The sequence below is a fragment of the Anabrus simplex genome, chromosome 2 (genome assembly GCF_040414725.1).
Source record: "Anabrus simplex isolate iqAnaSimp1 chromosome 2, ASM4041472v1, whole genome shotgun sequence".
Classification (NCBI taxonomy): Eukaryota; Metazoa; Arthropoda; class Insecta; order Orthoptera; family Tettigoniidae; genus Anabrus; species Anabrus simplex.
The window spans coordinates 158,238,682-158,264,712 of NC_090266.1; the positions used below are offsets into that span (position 1 = coordinate 158,238,682).

The 26,031-nt window shown below is 45.7% G+C and overlaps 1 protein-coding gene across 1 annotated transcript in view; it reads left to right on the forward strand.

Annotated features, from left to right (window-relative positions):
* The first annotated feature begins 1,747 nt into the window (after positions 1-1,747).
* The window catches only part of LOC137498629 (vasotab-like), a 38,317-nt gene continuing 14,033 nt past the window's right edge, over positions 1,748-26,031 (forward strand). The window contains exon 1 of the mRNA XM_068226494.1: positions 1,748-1,897. Coding sequence (XP_068082595.1) covers positions 1,753-1,897 — 145 coding nt within the window. The 5' untranslated portion in view covers positions 1,748-1,752. The remainder of the gene's footprint in view (positions 1,898-26,031) is intronic.

The window sequence follows — 26,031 nt, forward strand, 5'->3', positions numbered from 1 at the left end:
TTGTGATCTTTCCTACTTTTAAAGACACCACTCAAATTTATTCGTCTACTAATGTCATGCCACGCCATATCTCCGCTGACAGCTCGGTAAATTTAAAACAGAGGTGGTAACATCTATTTTTGTGTTACAGTTACACGCGCAACAGAGGATGTGGTTTGTGTTTTTTGTTGTTGTTTATATTATTATTATTATTATTATTATTATTATTATTATTATTATTATTATTATTATTATTATTATTATTATTATTATTATTATTATTATTATTTAATCAGTTTACCGTCGAGGGTTCGTTTTTCCTCGGAATCAGCCAGCGTGAGACATTTGGTCCAGGCTAGAACTGGGAAGGAGGACCAGTACCTCGCCCATGCGGCCTCACCTGCTATGCTGAACAGGGGCCTGTGAGGGATTGGAATATTGGAAAGGATATTCAACGAAAAGGAAAGGAAGCGGCCGTGGTGTTAAGTTAGGTACCTTACGGGCGTTTTCCTGGAGAAGAAGAGGGAAACCACTTCAAGGATGGCTGAGGCGGGAATCGCATCCCCTCTAATCAGTTGACCTCCCGAGGCTGAGAGGACCCTGTTCCAGTCCTCGTGAAAATTTTCAAATTTCGTGGCAGGCCGGGAATCGAACTCGGCCGTCAGGGGATGGCAGGTAATCGTACTAACCACTACACCACAGAGGCGGACATTATTATTAATATTATGATTATGATTATGATTATTATTATTATTATTATTATTATTATTATTATTATTATTATTATTATTATTATTATTATTATTATTCGTTTTGATGACATCTGAGCTTGCCATGGCTGAACTAGTCTATGGATGTGGGTTCTCCTTAAATTCTAGTGAAAATACACTTGTAATTCTTGTTGTTTTGTTTCTCTTTTCCAGTGGTTTAACATCACACTACCGGGCGAGTTGGCCATGCGGTTAGGGGCGCGCAGCTGTGAGCTTGCATCCGGGGGATGGTGGGTTCGAACCCCACTGTTGGCAGCCCTGACGATGGTTTCCCGTGGTTTCCCATTTTCACACCAGGAAAATACTGGGGCAGGACCCTAATTAAGGCCATGGTCGCTTCCTTCACACTCCCTAGGCCTTTCCTATCCCATCGTCGCCATAAGACCTATCTGTGTCGGTGCGACGTAGCCTAAAGCAAGTTCTTCTAACGTCACACTAACTCACAGAAGCTTTTCGACGATGCAAGGATGGGAAGGGAGTGGAATGAATTAAACCTTAAATTAAAGCTAGGTGTGAAAATGAGAAACCACGGAAAACTACATTCAGGGTTGCCGACAGTGGGGTTCCAACCCCCTGTCTCCCGAATGTAAGTCAACAGCTGCGCGACCCTAGCCACACGGCCACTTGCTCCGTATGTGAAGATGAGAAACCACGGGAACCTATCTTCAAAGCTGCCGATGGCGTGTCTCAAACCCACCATTTCCCGAATGCAAGCTCACAGCTTCAACTTTCTCGGTACGTTCAACTGTTCGGTTTAGAGTGTCAGGTAACTGGTATGCTATGGATGTGGGTTCCCATTCAGTTCTGGTGGAAATGAACTATAAATTTTCCAGTTTTCTACGAATGTGGTTTCTCTTTAATTCTAGCAAGAAAACACTTAACTTTGTTCAGTTTGGCCCCTGAATTATAAATATGCGATTAAGAGATTACAGTGAAATATAAACATTTATTTATCGCGGTATTCGACGTTCGCAATCTTGCACAACCAAAGAGTCCTCTGGTCATGGGAAGTGGTAATCAGAGGCATGATAACATTTTAACCTTGGAGCAAAACATCTCTCAAGTTTTCATTTATACTGAGAAACTGACAACACGCTTACAGGAAGAGATCAAAATGAGCCTGAAAATTGTACTTCTTCTGGTTCTGAGTGAGTATTTCATAATTTCTTGCAAATTTTCGTTGTTCTTCTCTTCTCAAAGTATCCTACTCCGTAATTACGTACATATTTTTGAATACCGTACATGAATAATACAGTAGTCTACACCTTACCCTTACACTTACGTGTATAACTACGTAGTTCGGTACAAGTTTTGGTATACAGGAGAGCAATGCTGTTAATTACCAGTGTCCGGCCCTTGGCTACACTACAGAAGGCTTCGGGTTCGAATCCGGCTTATTCAAGGATTTTAATCTTTCTTTCTTAATCCGTTTACCGTCCAGGGTTGGTTTTTACCTCTACCGGCTCTAGAGCAGTGTCCTGGAGCGCGCGAGACTTTTGGGTTGGGGATACAACTGGGGAGTAGAACCTGTACCTCGTCCAGGTGGCCTCACCTGCTATGATGAACAAGGGCCTTGTGGTGAGGATGGGAAGATTGGAAGGGATAGGCAAGGAAGAGGGAAAGATGCGTCCGTGGCCTTAAGTTAGGTACCATCCCTGCATTTGCCTGGAGGAGAAGTGGGAAACCACGGAAAACCATTTCGAGGATGGCTGAGGTGGGAATTGAACTCCCAATTACTCAATTGGTTTCCCGAGGCGGAGTGGAACCCGTTCTAGTCCTCGTTCCACATTGCAAATTTCGTAGCAGAGCTGGAAATCGAACCTGTACCTCCAGGTGTGGCAGCTAATCACACTAACCGCTACACTACACATGCGGACCGATTTTAATCTTACATGATTAATTCCCGTGGTGTTTGTGCTGTCCCCAATACCACTGCAACTCATACACTACACACAAACGTTAACCTCCACCACAACAACATGCAGTGTTCTACACATTCCAGATGCATCCAGCCTTGTCAGAGTAATAATAATAATAATAATAATAATAATAATAATAATAATAATAATAATAATAATAATAATAATAATACCGTAATCTATGTATTGAAATATTTAGTATAACTACACAGTTCAATAGTAAGCTGTTATACCTATTATTTTTAATTAGGATACGCCTAAGTAGTGTAGTTATTTAATCAGTTAGTATCCTACTTGATCTCAGTCGTGACTTTCTTGTGCAGTACAGAGTATTTCTTTCCTCTGATATATCTATCCACAGAATACGCTATTTTATTTCTGCTTATATTTTCACATTATTTCATATTTCTGTGAAGAAGAGGAAGCCTCCGCGGCTCAGATGGTAGCGCGCCGGCCTCTCACCGCTGGGTTCCATGGTTCAAATCCGAGTCACTCCATGTAAGATTTGTGCTGGACAAAGCGGGGGCGGGACAGGTTTCTCTCCGGGTACTCCGGTTTTCCCTGTCATCTTTTATTCCAGCAACACTCTCTAGTATGATTTCATCTGTCAGTCATTAATCATTGCCCCAGAGGAGTGCGACAGGCTTCGGCAACCGGCACAATTCCTATCCTCGTCACTAGCTGGGGGCTTCATTCTTCCATCCCCGACCCGGTCAGATGACAGGAAACAGGCTGTAGATTTTTATTCTTTTCATTTCTGTGAAGAAGGTCAAGGAGTGGCTGAGAGTGACAGCTGTAGGGACTGTGGGTGCGAGTGGACATTAAGGAGAATGAGGGAAGAGATAGCGAGTTTGAGGGAGATAATTAGGCTTTAACGGACGACGGGAATAAAGGCAGGTCTCCCTCAATCAATGTGCAGGGTATGGTAAGTAGGCAAGTAGAAGAGGAAGGAGGAGGATACATTGTGGAAGACAGGTGAGCAAATGTTTTAAGAGGAAAGGAATTGAGGGCTAAAAGTGTGGGGGAGATTTCAGAAGACGTATCGGTGAGGAATTGGTATGAATTACTACTTCTAGAACTGCAGAGGAAAGATGGGGTGCGGGGAAGTATTACAAGAGGAGGCGGAGTGGCAAGAGGAAAGGGAAAGGTAAGAAAGGAGAAAGTAGAGTAGAGTATAGGAAGAGGGAGATGGAACAGAGTCATGAAAGGGAGAAAAGGGAGGCGAAGTAGGTGCTGCAGGAGTAAGGAATGATATGGGGAGACCTGGAGGGGAGAGGATCAAATGAGATGAGTAGGGTCGAGGCTCTGGCTATGAGGGACTCCATTGTTAGGCACGTAGGTAATGCGTATAGAGGAAAGGGAACCAGGGTATGTGTATAGACAGCACTTGTAGGGATGAGGTAAATATGGGAAGAGTACCCAGTTCTACTACTGACCGCATTCGAATTGTAACATTGCTGCAAGAATGTACCCTAGATATCGCCGCTCGTGATAGAGTGAGTCAGAGTGATACTACAGAGTTTGGAAAAGTTCAAGAAGACACACTGCGTTGTTGGTTGACAACGGATGGGACGCTTACGCCGCAGAGCACGGCAGAATAGGGCATGGCAGTGTAGCGCTGATGAAACTGAGAAGTGCATGTGAGCGCACATTGCCACGCAATGTCTGGTCGGTTTTCAAAAAGAGAGAACAATGTTTTCTTCCGACTCTGTGATATTAGCGCATCCTTCCTCCTTTCAGGACTCCCTCTTGTCTTATTTTTCAAGCGTTCGTTCCTTCAAGATTTTTTCCTAATTTTGATAGTCAACTTCACAAATTCCCTTGTCGATAAGGGCTAATGGCCATGCGATTTTTCACCTTAGGAAAATCACGACAAAAACCACCGCCACCGTCAGTTAACATGATTGAACATTATTTCCACCGTAGCGATGTTCGGCGTTGACATGGACTAAGCAACAAATGTGTAAATCCATAAATATCTCGAAGTCTACTACGCTGACCATTCGGCCATGGAGCAGGGCACACTCGTGATTCCACTAAACTTTGAGATGAATTCTGTACCACTGTTCACATGTTCAGTTGTAGTCCTATATTTGAAAATTTCGATTCAGATTCTCACAAGGAAACATCGGCAATGGGTAAGTCGCCGATCGCGATGAAACTTGGAAAACACATTGAGGTACACGCAAAAACGATGTCGGCATCAATTTTGGGTGCCAACATTCATTAGGGCGTTAACTATGGGGCCTAAAATTTGCGACATTTCAAATTCCGCGCGATCAGCGATGAATACCTGCTGGCCAATGCTAAGCTGGCACACTGCGTACCTGGAGACACGCCTCTGCACCTCCTCCCCTCCACGCTCCAATTGGTTCGCCACCGCACGTTTCCCTTCTTCCCGCGCTTGCCGGCTGCTTAGCTGTTCAACGGGACCGACTCTATGCTTTGCTTCTTTTCGTAATGTAATTATTGAAATCCTTTAAATTACGTTCCGTTTCACACATAATGATAATAAATAACCTACACTAATATACCCATATTTTATTCAAATATTATAGTTTCATTCCTGCTAATTCCGGAGAGTTGTCACATTCGTGGGTACAACTCCGAGTTAAGTACCATCGGGCGTGGGCAAACGTGGGATGGGGTACCACGTCCTACCTACGCTTACATTATTATTTACTACTGAAACGCCTTAAAGCTATCGATAGTGTCCTTTAGAGTGGACATACATATGGAATTAATTAAATTAAATCACCCACCACTAAATAAATCTCCCACCTTTAAACAACGTTAAATAGCTTTTTATGTAAAGAAATTACGTGCCCGGGTAGAGGATCTCAATGAATGTAATGAGATCCGGTACCTCGGGATATCAAAACCTGATTATAGGTCCAGATCTTCTTTTTATGACCCCTTCCCCCACCCATTTTGTGTACGCTACCAGTTGTGTCATAACGAAACGACATCGCGGACGATAACAACAACAATTATAAACTTCGAGTTTGAAACTACTGGTATTTTCCGTATTGCGTACTCTGGTATAAGGAATAGGCCTATAGGTAGAATGTTTTTATTTGTGCTTGTACTGAACGATTTATTTATGTTTTGCAGTGACAGGCACAACACATTTCAATTGCAGCAATGGTTGTCGAATATAAATAAATTTAATGCATAGGCAACTTCGATATGAGTATGACATGGAATGTAGTAAAGTTTGACGTAATAAGAAAAGCCTTGAAAAATAAAAAAGATGTGCATTTATATATGCAGTAGATATACAATAATCACAGACAGACCTGTAGTCTTACTGTACCGGTACTTTTGCGTTATAGCTGACGAAGGTCTATGTATTCAACAAGTACCGATATTAAAGTATCACACTACAGTCTTCTGGATATAATGGCAGTTACATACGCAAAAAGTTAAGTGGCTATTGTACGAACTGGTACAACAAAAAAACAAGTACAAGGCAACACAATAAATGACTCCGTATACATTACATCGGGCAAACTCCCCGTCAATAAGTGATAGTAAACAAAAACAATCTTTGGTCTATTCGAAACATTAAGAAATAGTGGAAAGAAAACCGAAACAAAACACAGTTAACAACAGGCACCATACCTTTTTTTTTTTTTGCTAATTGCTTTACGTCGCACCGACACAGATAGGTCTTATGGCGACGATGGTATAGGAAAGGCCTAGGAGTTGGAAGGAAGCGGCCGTGGCCTTAATTAAGGTACAACCCCAGCATTTGCCTGGTGTGAAAATGGGAAATCACGGAAAACCATCTTCAGGGCTGCCGACAGTGGGATTCGAACCCACTATCCCCCGGATGCAAGCTCACAGCCACGCGCCTCTAACCGCAAGGACATATCGCCCGGTGCAAACGTTTTCATAAACATTTCAGAAAACGTAAACTGACTAATACAACGTGGAAATTACAAAGGAGAGATATGAGGAAGGCTGATAGAGTACGCAAAGTGTAGCACCGGTTCTCTTCGACAGCTATAAGCGGCCGGCAAGCGCGGGGAGAAGGGAAATATGCGGTGGCGAACCAATTGGAGCGTGGAGGGGAGGAGGTGCAGAGGCGTGTCTCCAGGTACGCAGTGTGCCAGCTTAGCATTGGCCAGCAGGTATTCATGAACGTCATTAGCTAGGTCCTGTATTCGTCGCATAACTGTAGAAGAGGATAAGGTAATAGATTGAAAATCATCCACTTGTTCTGGACACACTGCCTCAGCTGCCAGAAGTATACACTCTTTCACAAACGTACCCTCACTGAAGGGTTTCAAAGTACGCTCTGTCTGCGAAGCAGTCTTGTAGCTGGCCCGAATAGCAGGTTCACTGGAATGCATATCCTTCCCATCATAAATAAATAAGTACACACGTACATAAATGAACCATCTCTGAGGAATTATCAAACTTTATAATACAACCGATGGGAGAAACTCGCTGTATAAAAAGAGTTGAGTAGGATAATATGAAATTTACGTACCTCATCAAACGCGTTGTTCTTAAGTTCTTCTAACAAAGCTGTCCTTTCCCGGCCTTCATATTCATCATACTTGTCGGCACAACACAAGGAATAATGGCGCTGTAGATTAAATATTTTAATGTGATTCAATATTTTATTACATATTAAATATTTTTCTGTGTTATTTTCTTGAATTATTATATACTCTTCTTCCCAGAAGGTTTGGAAGTTGTTGGCGTCGATGGCCTACGCTGTGCAGAACTCTCCTCCATAGTAAATGCAACTTTGGGCCGATGACCTCGATGTTAGACCCCTTTAAACAACAAGCATCATCTTCAGCATCAGTAAATGCAACTTCTACCGACTAGGATTGAACGCCGTGCGGTGCGAGAGTAAAGACGGAAATGCACTACTGTCACCTCACACGAGAACACGCGTATCGTGTCGTAATCTAACCTGTCCAGAAAGATGTGCTATACCTTTGCGCGCCACTGGCCTTCAGTACGTACTACGGCATCCACTTCCCCTACTTCCTCCCCTACTTGCTCGCTAAGCTCCTCTCGTTCCCCGAGAGCGGGGAGCAAACTGGCCACCAGGACGAGGCCTCTTCCCCCGCCGAGAAGCAACCCCCGGGAAGAAGAAGAAGGCGACGCCGCACCAGGAAGCAGAAGGCGTCGCTGGCTCACCAGGAGAGGACCGCCAAGCCGCAACCCAGGACTGCTCCCAGGACAGCAGTCAACCGAGGAGCCAATCAGGAGAGGACCTCAGCGGGTAGCGGCAGTCAGGTGATAGTAAAACGTCCTCCTCAGCAGCTCTTGCAGTGTTTCCGCTGCCTGAGGTGGGGCCACCGTCAGGTCAGCTGTGGGCTCGAGGTGAGGTGCAACCGTTGTGGTGGTGATCACCACTACACGGCCTGCGCAGCACTTAGAGACGCGCCGGTGTGCGCCAACTGCTCGGGGGGCCACCCGGCCTCCCATCGCAGTTGCCCTGTCTACCGGGCCATGGCGCGGGCAGAGAGGAAGGAGGCCCGGCGCCATGACCCACCCCCTTCCAGGAGGCCGCCGCCTCGGCGGGCTTGGCCTCACTCTCCGGGATCGGAGACTGGGTACGAGGTACCCCGAGGAGGTGGAGTCGTGCGACAGGCCCTAGTGGTACTCGACGCATGGCTCCGCAGCCGGCAAGAACCGTGCTAGTCACAGTAGTGCCCAGACGGACTGATCCCCAGACGATGGAATGGCGAGGAATTGGTTTATGTTTTGTGCATGTTACCTGTTCCTAACTAACATAACCTCTGGTCTTTTTCCAGCCCACATCCTTGCATGTGCTATCAAAAGATGTCAGGTTTTACATGTAGGCTCTTTCTTCTTTCTGCCTATGTGGTTTTTCCCTGACCCTTCAATACCAAACCTCAACACCATATACCTAATACAATATCGCCTGGTAGCGTGTTTGACATGGAAACAGGCAGATACTCCTTGTATCACTTCCCACTCTTCCCTGCTATCTCTTTCTTCTTCTTAGAAATAATAGCATGTCGGAGGCCATGTAGATTGAGTCGTTGGTCACGCGGGGGGAGCGAGCTTCGGGGGCCCCCCCCGAAAAAAAAGGCTCCGAAGGCATTTTGCTCTCCATGGACGATGTCTGGCGTAGGTCATAGCCAGTCACATTCAACGATGCAAATTATTTCTACAGTCAGATATGCTGCACTGGCAAAAAGGAGTATTGAAATATGCACGTCTTCAAATGTGACGCTAACATCCTGAATGTTGAAGATCGGCGTGGGTGAGACATCAGAGACTGTTTGTATGTTCTCTCCCCGTTGACATAAACATGAAGAAGAGTCATACGTAGCCTTGTCTTCTTCACCTTCAGTCTACTAACTCCTGACGGCGCCAACCCTGTGTTAGGGATGTATTCACTACTGCGTGATTCTGCGGTGGTTGGCAGTGTAATGTATTGTATGTACAGGTGTCTATTTAGAGAATCACATATGCCCAGCCCTCGAGCTAGAGGAATTAACCAAAACCGGGCGAGTTGGCCGTGCGGTTAGGGACACGCAGTTGTGAGCTTGCATCCGGGAGATAGTGGGTTCGAGCCCTATTGTCGGCAGCCCTGAAGATGGTTTTCCGTGGTTTCTCATTTTCACACCAGGCAAATGCTGGGGATGAACCTTAATTAAGGCCAGGCCGCTTCCTTCCCACTCCTATACATTTCCTATCTAATCGTCGCCATAAAACGTATCTGTGTCGGTGCGACGTAAAGCAAATTGTAAGAATTAACCAAAAATGGTTAAAATCCCCGATCCGGCCGTGAATCGAATCCAGGGCCCTTTTAACTGGACACCATTGCACTGATAATTCAGCTAAGAAGCCGAAGTAGACTACATAACACACTATTAATACCATCGTATCCCAAGCCCGTAAATATACAAAATAAATATCAGACTATGCAGCTTCATTTCGAGAAATAATCTCGCAACTTTTCATAATTGAAAATGATGCAGTCATGGGCGCCCGCAAGGAGGGATCCCCCACATCATCCGAAATTCTAAAAACGTTGATACAGCATTCAATTTTTTAATGACATACCAGATTATTACAGAAGCTGAAGTTATTGGCAGTCAACTAAAAACTGTTATCACCGGTAACTACGTGTTTCTGAAAAATGAAAATGACAGAAAAACATTGGCAGGATCTTAAACGCAGGAATACACGCATAAAATAAATTGCATAATTATTGTTCGCTATAATGCAGACCTTGTTTGGGATTTTGGGCTAGGGTATTATAAAATAGATTGCATTCTCATGAATCATTTATTCATGTCTGAAAAGAAAATTACAAAAGACGCACAGAAAGAAATTTGACTCGTTATAGTATAGAGACGGATAGTTTGCAGTTTGCTATACCGTGCAATTTCAATAAGAAATGTGGCCACCATGGACGACCATCAGGGCTCGTACTCGCCGCGGCATTATACCACAGATCAAGTTCTCCAGGTCATTTTGAGTGAGGCGATCCCATTCTTCGACGGCGGCCTCGATAACCCCTTGGCGGTTTATGGGAGGGCATGGACGCTGAGCAATAGCACGCTTTAGCATATCACATGCATGTTCGATACCGTTCATGTTCGGTGACATCGGAGGATATTGCACTCGTGCAATGCCGCACTCCCGGAGAAAAATTTGTACAATCCCCGCTCGATGTGATCTTGCGTTGTCGTCCGGAAGAATTAATTCATCGCCGATTTCTTCACGAAATGGAATTGGTCGCAGCAACTCACGAATGTAACTTTCGCCCGTCATTGTGCCGTCAAAAGGCACGAGCGGCTTTCGCCGTCCCAACATTTTTACACCCCAAACCATGACCACCCTCCTTAGAATGCATGCGCTTCTTGGACACATTGTAGCCTGGCACGTGATCCCTTATGCCTCCAGACCCTTGGGTGACGACTGTCGGGTTGGAAGGCGATCCTGATTTCGTTCGTGAACGGAACAGAAGGCCTCTCTGCACGTCCTCACGGTGCTTGGGCCACCTCTGACGAGCAGCTCTGTGGGTGTGAAGGATTGAGACACGACAGGGGCCTACTTCATTGTAAGGCCCTCGCATGCAAACGATTCCTGATGGTCAGAGTGGATATTGCACAACTGAAGCCCGTTGCAGATCAGCTCAGAGCTCTTTGACGCTAGTCATCAGGCGTCTTGTAGCGCTTATGACAACAAACGGTTTTGAACCGCTGTTGTAGATTGAGCACGACCTGTCCTCGGACGATCCGACACTGAATGTGTCTGCTGATACCTCCTCCATACTTGGGACTCGTCACTTTGGTTGACCCCAAGATGGCTTGCAACTGCCATCTGCGTTAGACCTTGTTAGGTAAGATTTGCATTACGTTACGTAAATTGATAATAGGGGGGGGGGGTACATATAAGGTACATTAAGTGCATCAAGGTTACAGAGTCAAACGTTAACGATGAGAAAATGCGAATGAAAAGCCAAGTTATAAATCAGCATGTGCCTAGAAACAAAAAGCACTGAGCCCAAGGTCACGCGCAATAGAAAGCACCAGCCAAGTCTTTCGTGGCGCACATATAGTATTCGGAAGCTCGAGTACCAGACGACATAGGGAAATAAAGCGAAGCATATAATCAGGATAAACTCCAAGACTTCAGCAGAATTAGCGCAGGAATTTCTGGACCTTTGCCCAGGAGGCATATCGTGGTAAGTACATAAGAAAAAAGAAAGAGGGGAAGTAGGGATAGCAAAACAGCTCAAACAACAAGGTTCAAATCACAAGATGTATTAACAAAACCATCAAAGGGAATACATTTATACAATCAAGAAATTCTGATAATTATCAAAATCAAATTACAGTGATTGCTCAATTTTCAAGCATAAGCTAAAATTCGAAAAGTTACATGGGACTCGTCAAGGGAAAAGTTGATTTGAGATCGTGACTAGAATTTTCAGAATTGCTATGGCAATATAAAGAAAAATTTAAAGGGACGATCATTAGACCGTGACTACACCTAGGTATAACCCTGTAACTGGAAATACCATATACACCTGAGGAAACACTTTATGGAATAATAAGTAGATTCGACTGGAGATAGAATAATCTTATCGACAATTGAGAAGGGATCTAACAGTAATCTTTGCACGTTAAAAGAGAAAAAGCACCATAATTACACACCATATACAAAATAGTTAACAATGCGTTTTAGAGCCACGTAAAATAGGAAGGAGGTCAGAGGGACAGAAAATATGAAAGGACAGGGAATGGGAAGCAGTGTTGTCGGGAAAGGCGAGGGTGAGAGAGGCTAAAAATCAGGCTGCGGTATCTATTTCAATGATTTTGAAATCACGCGCACACAGGATGTACACAAAGTTCCGTATCAGAGAGAAAAGTTCGCCCAAGCACAAGTCCTTTGCACAACATATGACCAAGTCTAAAGGATTTGAAGTTGTTTATACAAACAGTATGAAGTGCCCAGAATGGGCCCGAGTTAAAAAAAATAAGTTAAGAAAATCCAAAGTATCAGAATTATATAATTGCAAGTCTGCTCACCCTGCACTAGGGATGGGCGCGACTGAAGCCTGGAATCGAGAGCGTCGACTCCATCGACTCCGAACACCGGTCTCGGTTCGCATGAAGCCTCTCGACTCCAAGTTACCTTGATGCGCATTGCGGGGCCGCACGGTCGCTTCGCATGAAGCCTCGCGACTCCAAGCGAACTTGACTCTCATTGCGGGGCCGCTAGCGTGTCGATGTGCGGAAAATAACATGAAATATCATACATGTTGCTGCTCATTTGCCCATTGGGTTTTTTAAGAGTATTGTAGAGTGAAGTACGATATCGTTAACGAAGACGACGAGCGTAATGGTGTAGCTGAAATAAAATTAAACGTGTCATGTCAGAAAGTATCGACAGAGCAGACCACGGGCATTTAATTTCACGTCTTTATTTGTCGTGATCCAGAAACTGATAAACAGATATCGATGGTAAATCATTATGAATTGCACATGAACGATGAAAACAAATCTAATATGGGTAAATCCTCTAACATAATTCGAATATAGATTAAACCATTAAAAGCCTCGGTGGCTTAGGCGGTAGCGCGTTGGCCTCTCACAGCTAAAATCCGTGGTTCAAATCCCGGTCACTCCACGTTAGATTTTTTCTCCGGGTACTCCGGTTTTCCCTGGCATCTTCCATTCTAGCAACACTCTCCAACATCATTTCATTTTATCTGTCAGTCATTCATCATTGTCCCAGAGGAGTGCGACAGGCCTCGGCAACTTGTACAATTCTTATCCTCGCCGCAGGATTGGGGCTTCATTCATTCCATTCCTGACCCGGTCACTGACTGGAAAACAGGTTGTAGGTTATCATTATAATTCAAGGACCACGTTAAGTCTTGTTGCATTATTATTATTATTATTATTATTATTATTATTATTAATAATAGTAGTAGTATTAGTAGTAGTATACACAAAAGCCCCTTTTCGCGACAGCCCTGGTAGACCTTGGCCTACCAAGTGACCTCTGCCCAGCTCGAAGGCCAGTAGATTACGAGGTGACGTGTGTTCAGCACGATGAATCCTCTCGACCGTTATTCTTGGCTTTCTAGACCCGGTCTCTACCTCAACGTGACCACAAAACCTGAGATACACGTAAAAATCCCTGACATGGCCAGAATCGATCCCGGGGCCTCCCTAGACTGCGGAGGCGGCTATTATGACGCACAATGTTTGGTAAAATATTCGTTGCAAAATCATACTCTAAGCACTCGCTTCTTTCTTTCTGTTTTATGCCCCAGGCCAGGGTATTAATCATTTACAATTAAAAAGACCTAACCCGGCCGAGAATCGAATCCGGGACCGCCGGGTGACAGGCGCACGCGTTGCCCCCCACACCGCGGAGCTGAACTCATTCATGTTAATATTGGCAAGTATGTAAACGTATGTCCGCCTCTGTGGTGTAGTGGTTAGCGTGATTAGCTGCCACCCCCAGAGGTCCGGGTTCGATTCCCGGCTCTGCCACGAAAATTTGAAAAGTGGTACGAGGGCTGGAACGGGGTCCACTCAGCCTCGGGAGGTCACCTGAGTAGAGGTGGGTTCGATTCCCACCTCAGCCATCCTCGAAGTGGTTTTCCGTGGTTTCCCACTTCTCCTCCAGGCGAATGCCGGGATGGTACCTAACTTAAGGCCACGGCCGCTTCCTTCCCTCTTCCTTGTCTATCCCTTCCAATCTTCCCATCCCTCCACAAGGCCCCTGTTCAGCATAGCAGGTGAGGCCGCCTGGGCGAGGTACTGGTCATTCTCCCCAGTTGTATCCCCCGACCAAGAGTCTGAAGCTCTAGGACACTGCCCTTGAGGCGGTAGAGGTGGGATCCCTCGCTGAGTCCGAGGGAAACACCGAACCTGGAGGGTAAACAGATGATGATGATGATGATGTAAACGTATACTGTCAGATTATTATTATCGCCATCATTATCATCATCGTCGCCAAAATAGACCTACAACATTAACACTAACGTTGATAAAATCCCGAAACAATATTTAATGTCCGCCTCCGTGGTGTAGTGGTTAGCGTGATTAGCTGCCACCCCCGGAGGTCCGGGTTCGATTCCCGGCTCTGCCACGAAATTTGAAAAGTGGTACGAGGGCTGGAACGGGGTCCACTCAGCCTCGGGAGGTCAACTGAGTAGAGGTGGGTTCGATTCCCACCTCAGCCATCCTGGAAGTGGTTTTCCGTGGTTTCCCACTTCTCCTCCAGGCGAATGCCGGGATGGTACCTAACTTAAGGCCACGGCCGCTTCCTTCCCTCTTCCTTGCCTATCCCTTCCAATCTTCCCATCCCTCCACAAGGCCCCTGTTCAGCATAGCAGGTGAGGCCGCCTGGGCGAGGTACTGGTCATACTCCCCAGTTGTATCCCCCGACCAAGAGTCTGAAGCTCCAGGACACTGCCCTTGAGGCGGTAGAGGTGGGATCCCTCGCTAAGTCCGAGGGAAAAATCGAACCTGGAGGGTAAACAGATGATGATGATGATGATGATGAACAATATTTAATGTTTGCTGGCTAATAATCATCTTGTATTCATCGTATCACGAGTTACCAAGGCAGGAACGTGGAACTATAATTCGTAGCAGTTCCGACAACAGTTGATAGATGGCGTTACTGCATCAGTGGAGTCGACACTGGAGTCGAGAGTGTCGGTTCCAGAGGTAGCAGTCTCGACTCTTCGCGACTCCGTTCGCAGCCCATCCCTACCCTGCACTGAGATGAAATGATGTCACGTAGAACGAAAATTATTTAAAATCGCTACGGGCCAGCCGTGCGAAAGAATTCCTGCTCCAACCGCTTACATAAACAGAGAATGCCTGACTGATGATTGAGTCTGATTGCTGCCGCTCTCGCTCGAAGAGCGGCAGCTGTAGATTTGTCTGAGATCCCCGACCTACTTGGTCCTTTATCTCAATTTGACATGTAGCCCTTACGGCGTAGACTTTTGGTTTTCTTGGTAAAATTCCAGTATTCGAAGGATAGGAGAGGCGAATTGGTTCAATTGAAATGTGGTGGTGACTTTGACTTCAGACTTCGGTAAGGAGGTTGGCATTATTTAGAGAGGTACTCGTAACGTGGTGTGGGATGCGACTTGGGGTGTCGGAGCATGCAGTATTGCTGGGTGGGGGTGGGGGTGGGAGGATACTTGGTTTATGTGAGATTGGTTAGTAGGAGAAGAAGATTTCTGAGAAGTTGGCTGTTGAGGTTGGGTTGCGATGTGTGGCTTTGGTTGTTTACAGGATAAGAGTTTATGTTAAGATCCAGGAGTGGGGGTATGTTTGTGTTGTGGTGGCGACCTTGATTTGAGTCTTCGGTAGAGGGGTTTGTTGATCGTGATTGTCGGAGATATTTTCTGGCTATGTGGTGGGCTTTAGTAGCCTTTTTGAAGAAAGGGCAACCTGGGTAAGAGGCGGCGTGCTTGCCACTGCAGTTTGCACATTTTGGCTGGTGTCGGGGAACTGGGCATTTTGAGTGATGGTGGTGGTCACCACAGCGGTTACAACGGGTTTGATTTTTGCAGCTTGCAGCTGAGTGGTTCAGCTGTAAACAGTTGAAGCACATGATGAGTAGTGGGTGTGGTTGAGGTTTCTTTAGTGAGGTGCGGGTTCGATTCTTGGGTGACGGAGGTGGTAGAGATGTCGTAGGGTCAAGAAGATTACCTGGTAGTTCTGTGGGTTCAATTGGTTGATCAGTTTGGATTTCTTTTTCAGAAGATTGGGGTATGGCTTGGAAACAGAGATCTGTTTGAATTTCTTGTTCAGCTGTTTGAGATGTAGTTTGGGTGCCAAGTTCGCTGCACGTGGGCCCTTCCGCCGTTGTTTCTTCTTCTTCTTCTATGTCTGTGTATTCCGAGTCGTCTTCTTCTCCCACTTCAATGAAGTCTCCTGACTTGTGGACTGGATATGTGTCCGTTGGATGGAAGGTTACTGGTGCTGGGATGTCGTCAAGTGCCGATAAGCGGTCAGCAATTTCTTCAGAGCGGCGGTCGTTGAGTGCAGTTATTAGCAGTAGGTTATTATGAGTTTCTTCTATTAGAGCGACGTGTGTTTGAACAAGATCTTGAATGGCACTGAGGATGGTGTACCTGTTTAGCGGTACTGGTCCTCCGACACTGAGGGGGATGATAAATACCTTGGCTTTTGGTGAGACTGGGAATGAGGAGTTATTTCGGATATATGTATATGGATGTTCGAAATTATGGTCCTGGATTCTGGAATTACATTTTGGCACTGGTGACGGGGTTTTGCTAGGATTTCGATGGTCAGTGGTTGAGGGAGGGGATACATGGGTTAAATTCTTGGAAGCAGTGTTACTGCGTGTTTCGTAGTTTCTGGGGGTCTGGGGAACAGGGGCCCGGCTACTCAGTTCACCGGGCTTGCTCCGCGATCCTGATTTTTGGGGCATAATGGGATTTATACTTGGTTGTGACTAGCTGGGTATGGTAGGGATAGGTGCGGATGAATACTGGAGGTCAAACGCACAGGCGGACCAGTTATTTAGTTTTCAACTTGTTGCCTGAGTCGTGTCAGGCTAGTTTTTCGAGTGGATTACGCCACCGGCAAGGCACGATCTCAGGACACTAAGCTGGCTGACAATTGCTCTGGGGCTACCCTTGGTGGTAGCGCTGGTCTTCTTGGTTGGCGGGTCTAGCGTGTGCTAGCGTCAGCTTCACTGGCAGGACTGGCAGGGAGCGCAGGCAGACCTGTACGAGTGTACCGAAAAGGTCGGACCTCGCTGTAAATCGCTGGCAGGTGGCCTACTTGCTAGGCGGCGGCGAGACGGGATCGATGAGTCTTCACTTGACGGGCGGCGAGCTGGCAGTCTAGGTGACGAGTCGCGGCTGTCGGGGTTAGCTCTCCGATGTGCTCTCTTGCTGGGCTGCTCGTCGAATGTCTGTTGACTGATGATTGCAAGGCAGCGGTGACTTTATACTGGAGCGAAGCGTAGCCGAGAACATACGAGAATCAGGTGACGTAATCGAGTGCACGCCAGGAAGGTGGAAAGCAAGCAGTCACTGGTGAGTAGTGATGGGTCGCGTGATGCAAAGCTCTCGATGCATTCTGAGCAAGCGATGCAGTACGTGCCTCAAAATGCTATCTCGATGTCGTATAGTGACGTCAGGCGCATGAGCTCTTTGTCTCGAGGCAGTGCTGGGAAACGTATCGAGAGCTCTCGATGCATTTCGAGCAACTGATGCAGTCCATGACTCGTAACCCTATCTCGAAGTTTAAATCGGGACATCATGCGCATGCGGTATGTTATCCCTCGACTATACTTCGCCTGCTGATCAACTAATGACGTCTCCGAAAACCTTAATAAGTAGTTAGTGGGACGTAAAGCACATAACATCATTATAACAACTAATGACGATGCGCCAACTGCTTTATAATCTACTCGCAGTCAACTCACCTACCTGTACTTCCTGCATTTTATTTCTGCATTGTCAGCTTTCGTGGCGAAATGGTTAGCGTGCTGGCGTTTCGTCCAAGGGCCTCTGGGTTCGATTCTCGGCTAGGTAAGATATTTTATCCTTCATTGATTAGTTCCTGTGGTTCGGGGACTGGGTATGTGAAGTAATAGTAATGAAGAGTGTGATATATTTTTAACATTTTATTGAAACGATTTCTTTTACGACGCATCGAGTTGTGTATTAATTTGAACAGAAAGTAAAATATACTGGTATATGTGTGCATGTATCCGAAGAGGGACTCGTTCTCGGGTTAAGTCTCCTTCTGGACTATCGATACTTTTATATAAGTATGGTAACAAATAGATTGTTTCCTTGAAAAGGATCATTCAAGACCAGCCACAATATTATCGGACCTGAAGGCATATATACAGGATGAAGCCGAACTCCATCGACAAATTTTCGGAAATTGTTCAGGGAAACCTTCTGTGTATATTGGTAGAAGGTACTCGTGGTCTCTGGTGGCTCGTTATTGAGTAGAACCGGTAATTAAATGATGATTTATTCGGTTTTATTACCGCAAACAAACTTATTTCTGTGAAAATACCTTCACAACAGAGAAAAGGCCTGCAATATTCAATAACCAAAACGTACAACACAAAACCCATAGTAGCAAAGCCTGTAATATGTAACAACCGAAACGTACAATACAAAACACAGAGTAGTGCGATAACCCTCTGTCGAAACACGTACATTTTTATCACGGTGTGTTCAGTATGTTCTGTCAGTGTACCTATTGTTTTAAAGGTAACAATTCCATGTCGTTGGCTTCAGCACGTTAAAGAACTCCTGCGGGACATATTTCCCACACCCAGGCGTCTGTCAAGAACTAGCAATTAGAACGGACATAAAACAAATAACATTATTATGAGTACTATTTTCGTCCGCCTCTGTGGTGTAGTGGTTAGCGTGATTAGCTGCCACCCCCGGAGGTCCGGGTTCGATTCCCGGCTCTGCCACGAAATTTGAAAAGTGGTACGAGGGCTGGAACGGGGCCCACTAAGCCTCGGGAGGTCAACTGAGTAGAGGTGGGTTCGATTCCCACCTCAGCCATCCTCGAAGTGGTTTTCCGTGGTTTCCCACTTCTCCTCCAGGCGAATGCCACGATGGTACCTAACTTATGGCCACGGCCGCTTCCTTCCCTCTTCCTTGCCTATCCCATCCGATCTTCCCATCCCTCCACAAGGCCCCTGTTCAGCATAGCAGGTGAGGCCGCCTGGGCGAGGTACTGGTCATTCTCCCCAGTTGTATCCCACGACCAAGAGTCTGAAACTCCAGGACACTGCCCTTGAGGCGGTAGAGGTGGGATCCCTCGCTGAGTCCGAGGGAAAAACCGAACCTGGAGGGTAAACAGATGATGATGATGATGATGATGATGACTATTTTCAGTGCAATACAGATACAAAGCTAACTGATCTGATGACATGGCCACGAGTTAATCAGGTTTGTTTACATTATGATTGGTTTATATTGCATGTGTTCAAGTGGAAGAGATTTTATTATCTATTAGTTATTTTGTATATTCAGTAACGTTACAATTCGTTCCATTAGCGATCTGGTTGTTTCTGCCACGAAATTTGAAAAGTGGTACGAGAGCTGGAACGGGGCCCACTCAGCCTCGGGAGGTCAACTGAGTAGAGGTGGGTTCGATTCCCACCTCAGCCATCCTCGAAGTGGTTTTCCGTGGTTTCCCACTTCTCCTCCAGGCAAATGCCGGGATGGTACCTCACTTAAGGCCACGGCCGCTTCCTTCCCTCTTCCTTGTCTATCCCTTCCAATCTTCCCATCCCTCCACAAGGCCCCTGTTCAGCATAGCAGGTGAGGCCGCCTGGGCGAGGTACTGGCCATTCTCCCCAGTTGTATCCCCGACCCAAAGTCTGAAACTCCAGGACACTGCCCTTGAGGCGGTAGAGGTGGGATCCCTCGCCGAGTCCGAGGGAAAAGCAAACCCTGGAGGGTAAACAGATTAAGATAGATAGATAAGCATAAATAACAATGTCGATTGTACACCCAGTGTCGAAATGTGTAATGTGATTTCCAGGCTACCAGGATAAATGGTTATTTCATTATTATCTGGCATAATGTCCGCCTCTGTGGTGTAGTGGTTAGCGTGATTAGCAGCCACCCCCGGAGGTCCGGGTTCGATTCCCGGCTCTGCCACGAAATTTGAAAAGTGGTACGAGGGCTGGAACGGGGTCCACTCAGCCTCGGGAGGTCAACTGAGTGGAGATGGGTTCGATTCCCACCTCAGCCATCCTGGAAGTGGTTTTCCGTGGTTTCCCACTTCTCCTCCAGGAAAATGCCGGGATGGTACCTCACTTAAGGCCACGGCTGCTTCCTTCCCTTTTCCTTGCCTGTCCCATCCAATCTTCCTATCCCTCCACAAGGTCCCTGCTCAGCATAGCAGGTGAGGCCGCCTGGGCGAGGTACTGGCCATTCCCCCAGTTTCATCCCCCGACCCAAAGTCTGAAGCTCCAGGACACTGCCCTTGAGGCGGTAGAGGCGGGATCCCTCGCTGAGTCCGAGGGAAAAGCCAACCCTGGACGGTAAACAGATTAAGATAGAAGAAGAAGATAGATTGATGTGGCATAATGCATTCGTGACAACCAATAAGACATTTCACTGTATACAAAATAAATAGTAAATATTGCACGTTCGAATTTGCCCCACTTATATTCGGAAGACTCATTCTAGTGAGTGCGCCCAGCACACTCTGGTGACGTCATCGGGAACCGATTCCTCGCATGCGACATTGAGTGCGATCGCGGAGTCGTAGGAACCGATTCTCGCGATTCCAGGAGTCATTCGCGCACACTACTATAGAGCATCCAGCGTTAAGAAAAGACTACAGGCCTTATGGGCTTTTACGTCTATTGGTGTTACCCACTTTAGTTCTACATGTATATAAAAATTATAATGAATTCCTATCAAAATGTATACTTTTTCTTATGAAACAAGCATTGGTTGTGCCATACAATGCTGAAGAAGACGTAAAATCATTTTGATATCTTTGAGTTTATCCTTTTAAATATCGTATATGCGGTTCAGTACACGGAACAGCCGGCCATGCTTGTCGCATTGCGCGCCACATTTCAGCGTGTAGTGAGGAAGTGTGTACAGTAGTCAACACGTGTAATAACTCAGCTTAACCACTGCGAATCATCATTGTTGAAGTCAGCGCGGCATGTTTCCCTTTTTGTGTGTGTCACTCATTACAGTGATTGCTTATGTAAGGGAGATATTCCGCAGAGTGAAGTGATCGTCTTCCTGGGGTGCGTAGTGTTTTGTTATAAATACAGTATGTTGTGTTTCATTTTTCGTGTATTGCATTGCTTTCGGTTGTGTGTATCGTGAATTGTTTTTGTCTGTTTAGTATTTTATATAATCGATCAGCGAGTAATACATTTAAATTATAGCTGAACATGTGAAAAGGAGAAGTAGTGAAGTTGTCAGGAGAAAGGAACGGCAAATGGTGCTTAATTCATTTTCATATTTGAAAACAAAGCATCCAGGACGAAGTGTAAACTGGGTAGTAGATAAAGCCGCGAAGTTTTTAGGAATTTCGAGGTCTTCCGTCTTCAAAATAAGGAAGGAAGCCAGCGAAGGGCCACTCCAGAGTCCCAGCAAGAAGCGGGAAAGAAAAGAGTCAATTTGCAGTCATTCCAGACTCATTGAATACGATGATTTTGTCAGAAGTGGAATACGGCGCACTGTTCATGAATTCTATTTTAGAGATGAACCGCCAACTCTGAACACAATCCTCATTTCCGTAAACAGCAACCCCGAACTACCTGATTTTAAGAACTCATACGAATAGGTCATTCAGCATTCTGTATTTTATGTTGCGGAAGAATATTAAAGTTATTGTATTTTGTGATAAACATGAAGCCCTTGCATCTGTTGTCACTTACGAGCAAATTTATCTGAAATGACCTGAAGGATACATCACCGAGATAGAGATATCTCGCCGTCAGCTTCCTGTGTTGTAACCACTCAGTATTTGCCTTAATAATAAAATGTTTCTGGGGGCTAATAGACTCAGCACTGCGCTCCCGTAAAGCAACAACGATCATGAAACATTCTCAGATATAACAAACAAGACAATCATTTCGGTTTCTGGACATGCATGTTGTCCGCATCCTGTATGTTCAAACTCTTACTTTGTTTCGAATGTTACAGTCAGTGGGCTATTATCCTTAGAAACATTATGGCAAAACGAAATTTCATGACTGTAATTTTATTAATGACTGGAGATAATCTGGCATTTATATTTTTATTAGTCTTGCAACAGCTGTACCAAGCGATGTCATCACTGTATTTCACAAGCAGTGTCCGAGCCGCGGTGATTGAGCGAGTATGGCAACAGTGGAAGGCAGCAGGCCCATAAGGCCTGTAGTCTTTTCTTAACTCTGGATGCTCTATAGACAAAGCACGTTGAGTCCAGTTGGAATATTCACGGCAGCACGGCGGCGGAATAGGCAGAAGGTAAGATGAAAGATGAACATAGTAGCTGTGATTTACGGAGCACGTAACAACCTTCCCTGATCAGTGCGACAATGCGTGCCCGGTTAAACAGCGTGATGGATCACCTAGGCATGCTAATGTGACTGACAACATGCATCAAATGCGACCAGGCCGGAATATGAGTGGTCTGCTCTTCCTCCATAGACAGCCGAAAATGGTGAACGTGACTGGTCGCTGGAAGGTGCGCCAACACTCGAGTGTTTCAAGCTGATATAACTTACAGTGCAAAATAATGAATGGCTCAAAACAGGGCTGTATGATTATTGTCCGTATTATTCGTTATTATGTAAAACTTGTTTTGATGTTTATATAGGCCTATGTGACACTACTGAGTACGGATTATTGCTAAAATAATGGGTTTCGCAACTAACGTACGATTTTAAAGGTGATTTGCTTGCTGGGGCCAGCTGCGCTTTCAGACACCAGTTGTTGAGGGATCATTCTACGTGGCTATGCTATTCTTGTGAAGGGAAGTGCACCTTGTACAAAGGGCACTAGGAAAGTTTTGCAATGTGCCTGAACGCTTTAGACTTTTTCAAAATAATTTCCACCATACTCAATACACTACTCCATATGTCGAAACCAGTCACTGAACCAACTCTGCCACTTTTCTTCGGTTACATTTTCACACACTTGATCCCATACTGCCAGAAGCTCCTCGTCGGATGCAAAACGCCGCCCTTTCAGCTTCATATTCATTTCTGGGAAGAGTGCGAAGTCACATGGGGCAAGATCAGGACTATATGCAGGGCGATCAAGCACAGTCAACCCTGATCTGGCAAGAAAATCAACTGTTACATTAGCATGATGTGCTGGAGCACTGTTGTGATGCAAGAGCCAAGTGCTGAGCCGTGGCCTTGGACGGAGCTGCTTGAGAGCCTGGACGACCTGAGGCAGACAAGTCTCACTGTACCACTTCGCAGTAACTGTCCTTTGTGTTTCTAGCACAACCCGAGTCAAGATTCCCCGTTCAGTGAAGAATACTGCAATCTTCCTTTTCTTCACTGACCTTGACTTTCACACAGTCATAGAAGTACCCTCATCTTCAAATAGCCAAACCTTGTTCTGGGATTTCGTTGGGACATCGTAGTAATAAAGCCAAGTTTCGTCACCTGTAACGATGCTATTGACGTTACGCGAAGTCCCATTTTCAAACTGTTTTAGCATTTTTCGGTACCATTTCACTCGATGTGCCCTTTGTTCCTCTGAAAGTGAATGGGGCACCCAAAGGGAACAAACCTTTCTAACATGGAGACGGTCGTGTAGAATTGAATGAATAGCTGGTGCAGGGATATGGAGAGTCTCTTCTACCTGCCGATATGTCAACCGCCTCTCTTGCTGCAACATTTTCCTCACAGCTTCAATGTTTTCCTCAGTCACTGATTCAGACGGTCGCCCAGAACGAGGATCGTCTTCAACCCCAAAATTTCCCCTCTGGAACTCTTTGTACCAGCGAAAAATTGTCCGATGTGGACAGTCTTTCCCCAGCACAGGAGTCATTTCCTCCAGGCACTGGTCAACAGTTAATCGACGAGCAAAATTGTAGCGAATAATTGCGCGATATTCACCTTTAGACCACACTGACATCTTAACTTACTTTCAATCCCACTGCTTGGTAACAACTGGTGTGAAGGTCGCGCCTTGCTGTTTTCTAGACCGGTTTTTACCGCTCTTTTCATCTATCACCATTAGGGTGTCCCTTGAAAGGGATTTTTTTTTCATTTATTGAAACGCATACCCCGTTATTGTGTTTATTAGTCTATTAGTTACCCAAATACAGAATTTCAACTTCCTACATTAATTTTAATCCGTGCCGACGGGGCCTAAATGTTTTAGAAAATGGCTGCTTAAAGGGTCTCTTAAATGTAGTTGTAGATGATCACTCAAAACAATTATTTTAGAGAAATACAAATGAAAACAGAAATTTATATAATGCTCTTCTTGTAAGTAACAAAAAAGATACCATTTTTATAGTTATTCATTTGGATATTTCCTCTTCAAAGTCTCTTTTTTTTTTACAGTCTGGCTAATTTTTTCTATGTTCTTGCACACAATGTAATAAGAACTGCTTCTGTTTTTCATCTGCGGTAATCAAACCATGAAAGTCTGTCATTAGTTTAACAGCTCTTTCAGCTGTGTCATTAACTGCTTTTAAGGTAGAAACCTTCGTTTTAGCTTCCACAAACGCCACGTTGTCTTTCCATAAAGATACAATTTCTTGAAGGAAACCACTGTCAAGTTTCAGTCGTGAAAATAAATCTTTACTCTTGACAGAAACAAAATCACTCAAAGATTTGCCTGAAAAAAAGAATAAAAAATACTTGTAGTGCATATAAATAAAACAAATTTCTAAATTAAATACCAGATTAAACACTACTAGTCTACTACGTACCATATAGAGAGCCAGACATCTCTTCCTTCGATGGAACATATATCTTTCCGGAATCACCAAAACTTTCTTTCTGTAAGTTTTCTACAATGTTTCCTTTGGTCTGCTCATCAACTTCATTATCAGAACTTGAAAGGATGGCTATTTCCTCTGACAAGTACCAGAAGTGTTGACTGAACTTGTTTAAAGCCGCATTGGAAATCAACTTGTCAACTTTCTCGTAATCTTTTAAGGTCTTTAAAAAACAAAAATCTTGAATCGGCGCTTTTGTCGCCAAACTACACTGACTGACAGAGCAAATGCAACACCAAGAAGGAGTGGTTCGAAAGGGATGAAAGTTGGGGGGAAAACAGAGACGGCACGGACGAATAATTGATGTTTATTTCAAACCGATATGCAGGTTACACAATGCGCACGGCATCGACTCAGTAGGATGTAGGACCACCGCGAGCGGCGATGCACGCAGAAACACGTCGAGGTACAGAGTCAATAAGAGTGCGGATGGTGTCCTGAGGGATGGTTCCCCATTCTCTGTCAACCATTTGCCACAGTTGGTCGTCCGTACGAGGCTGGGGCAGAGTTTGCAAACGGCGTCCAATGAGATCCCACACGTGTTCGATTGGTGAGAGATCCGGAGAGTACGCTGGCCACGGAAGCATCTGTACACCTCGTAGAGCCTGTTGGGAGATGCGAGCAGTGTGTGGGCGGGCATTATCCTGCTGAAACAGAGCATTGGGCAGCCCCTGAAGGTACGGGAGTGCCACCGGCCGCAGCACATGCAGCACATGCTGCACGTAGCGGTGGGCATTTAACGTGCCTTGAATACGCACTAGAGGTGACGTGGAATCATACGCAATAGCGCCCCAAACCATGATGCCGCGTTGTCTAGCGGTAGGGCGCTCCACAGTTACTGCCGGATTTGACCTTTCTCCACGCCGACGCCACACTCGTCTGCGGTGACTATCACTGACAGAACAGAAGCGTGACTCATCGGAGAACACGACGTTCCGCCATTCCCTCATCCAAGTCGCTCTAGCCCGGCACCATGCCAGGCGTGCACGTCTATGCTGTGGAGTCCATGGTAGTCTTCTGAGCGGACGCCGGGAGTGCAGGCCTCCTTCAACCAATCGACGGGAAATTGTTCTGGTCGATATTGGAACAGCCAGAGTGTCTTGCACATGCTGAAGAATGGCGGTTGACGTGGCGTGCGGGGCTGCCACCGCTTGGCGGCGGATGCGCCGATCCTCGCGTGCTGACGTCACTCGGGCTGCGCCTGGACCCCTCGCACGTGCCACATGTCCCTGCGCCAACCATCTTCGCCACAGGCGCTGCACCGTGGACACATCCCTATGGGTATCGGCTGCGATTTGACGAAGCGACCAACCTGCCCTTCTCAGCCCGATCACCATACCCCTCGTAAAGTCGTCTGTCTGCTGGAAA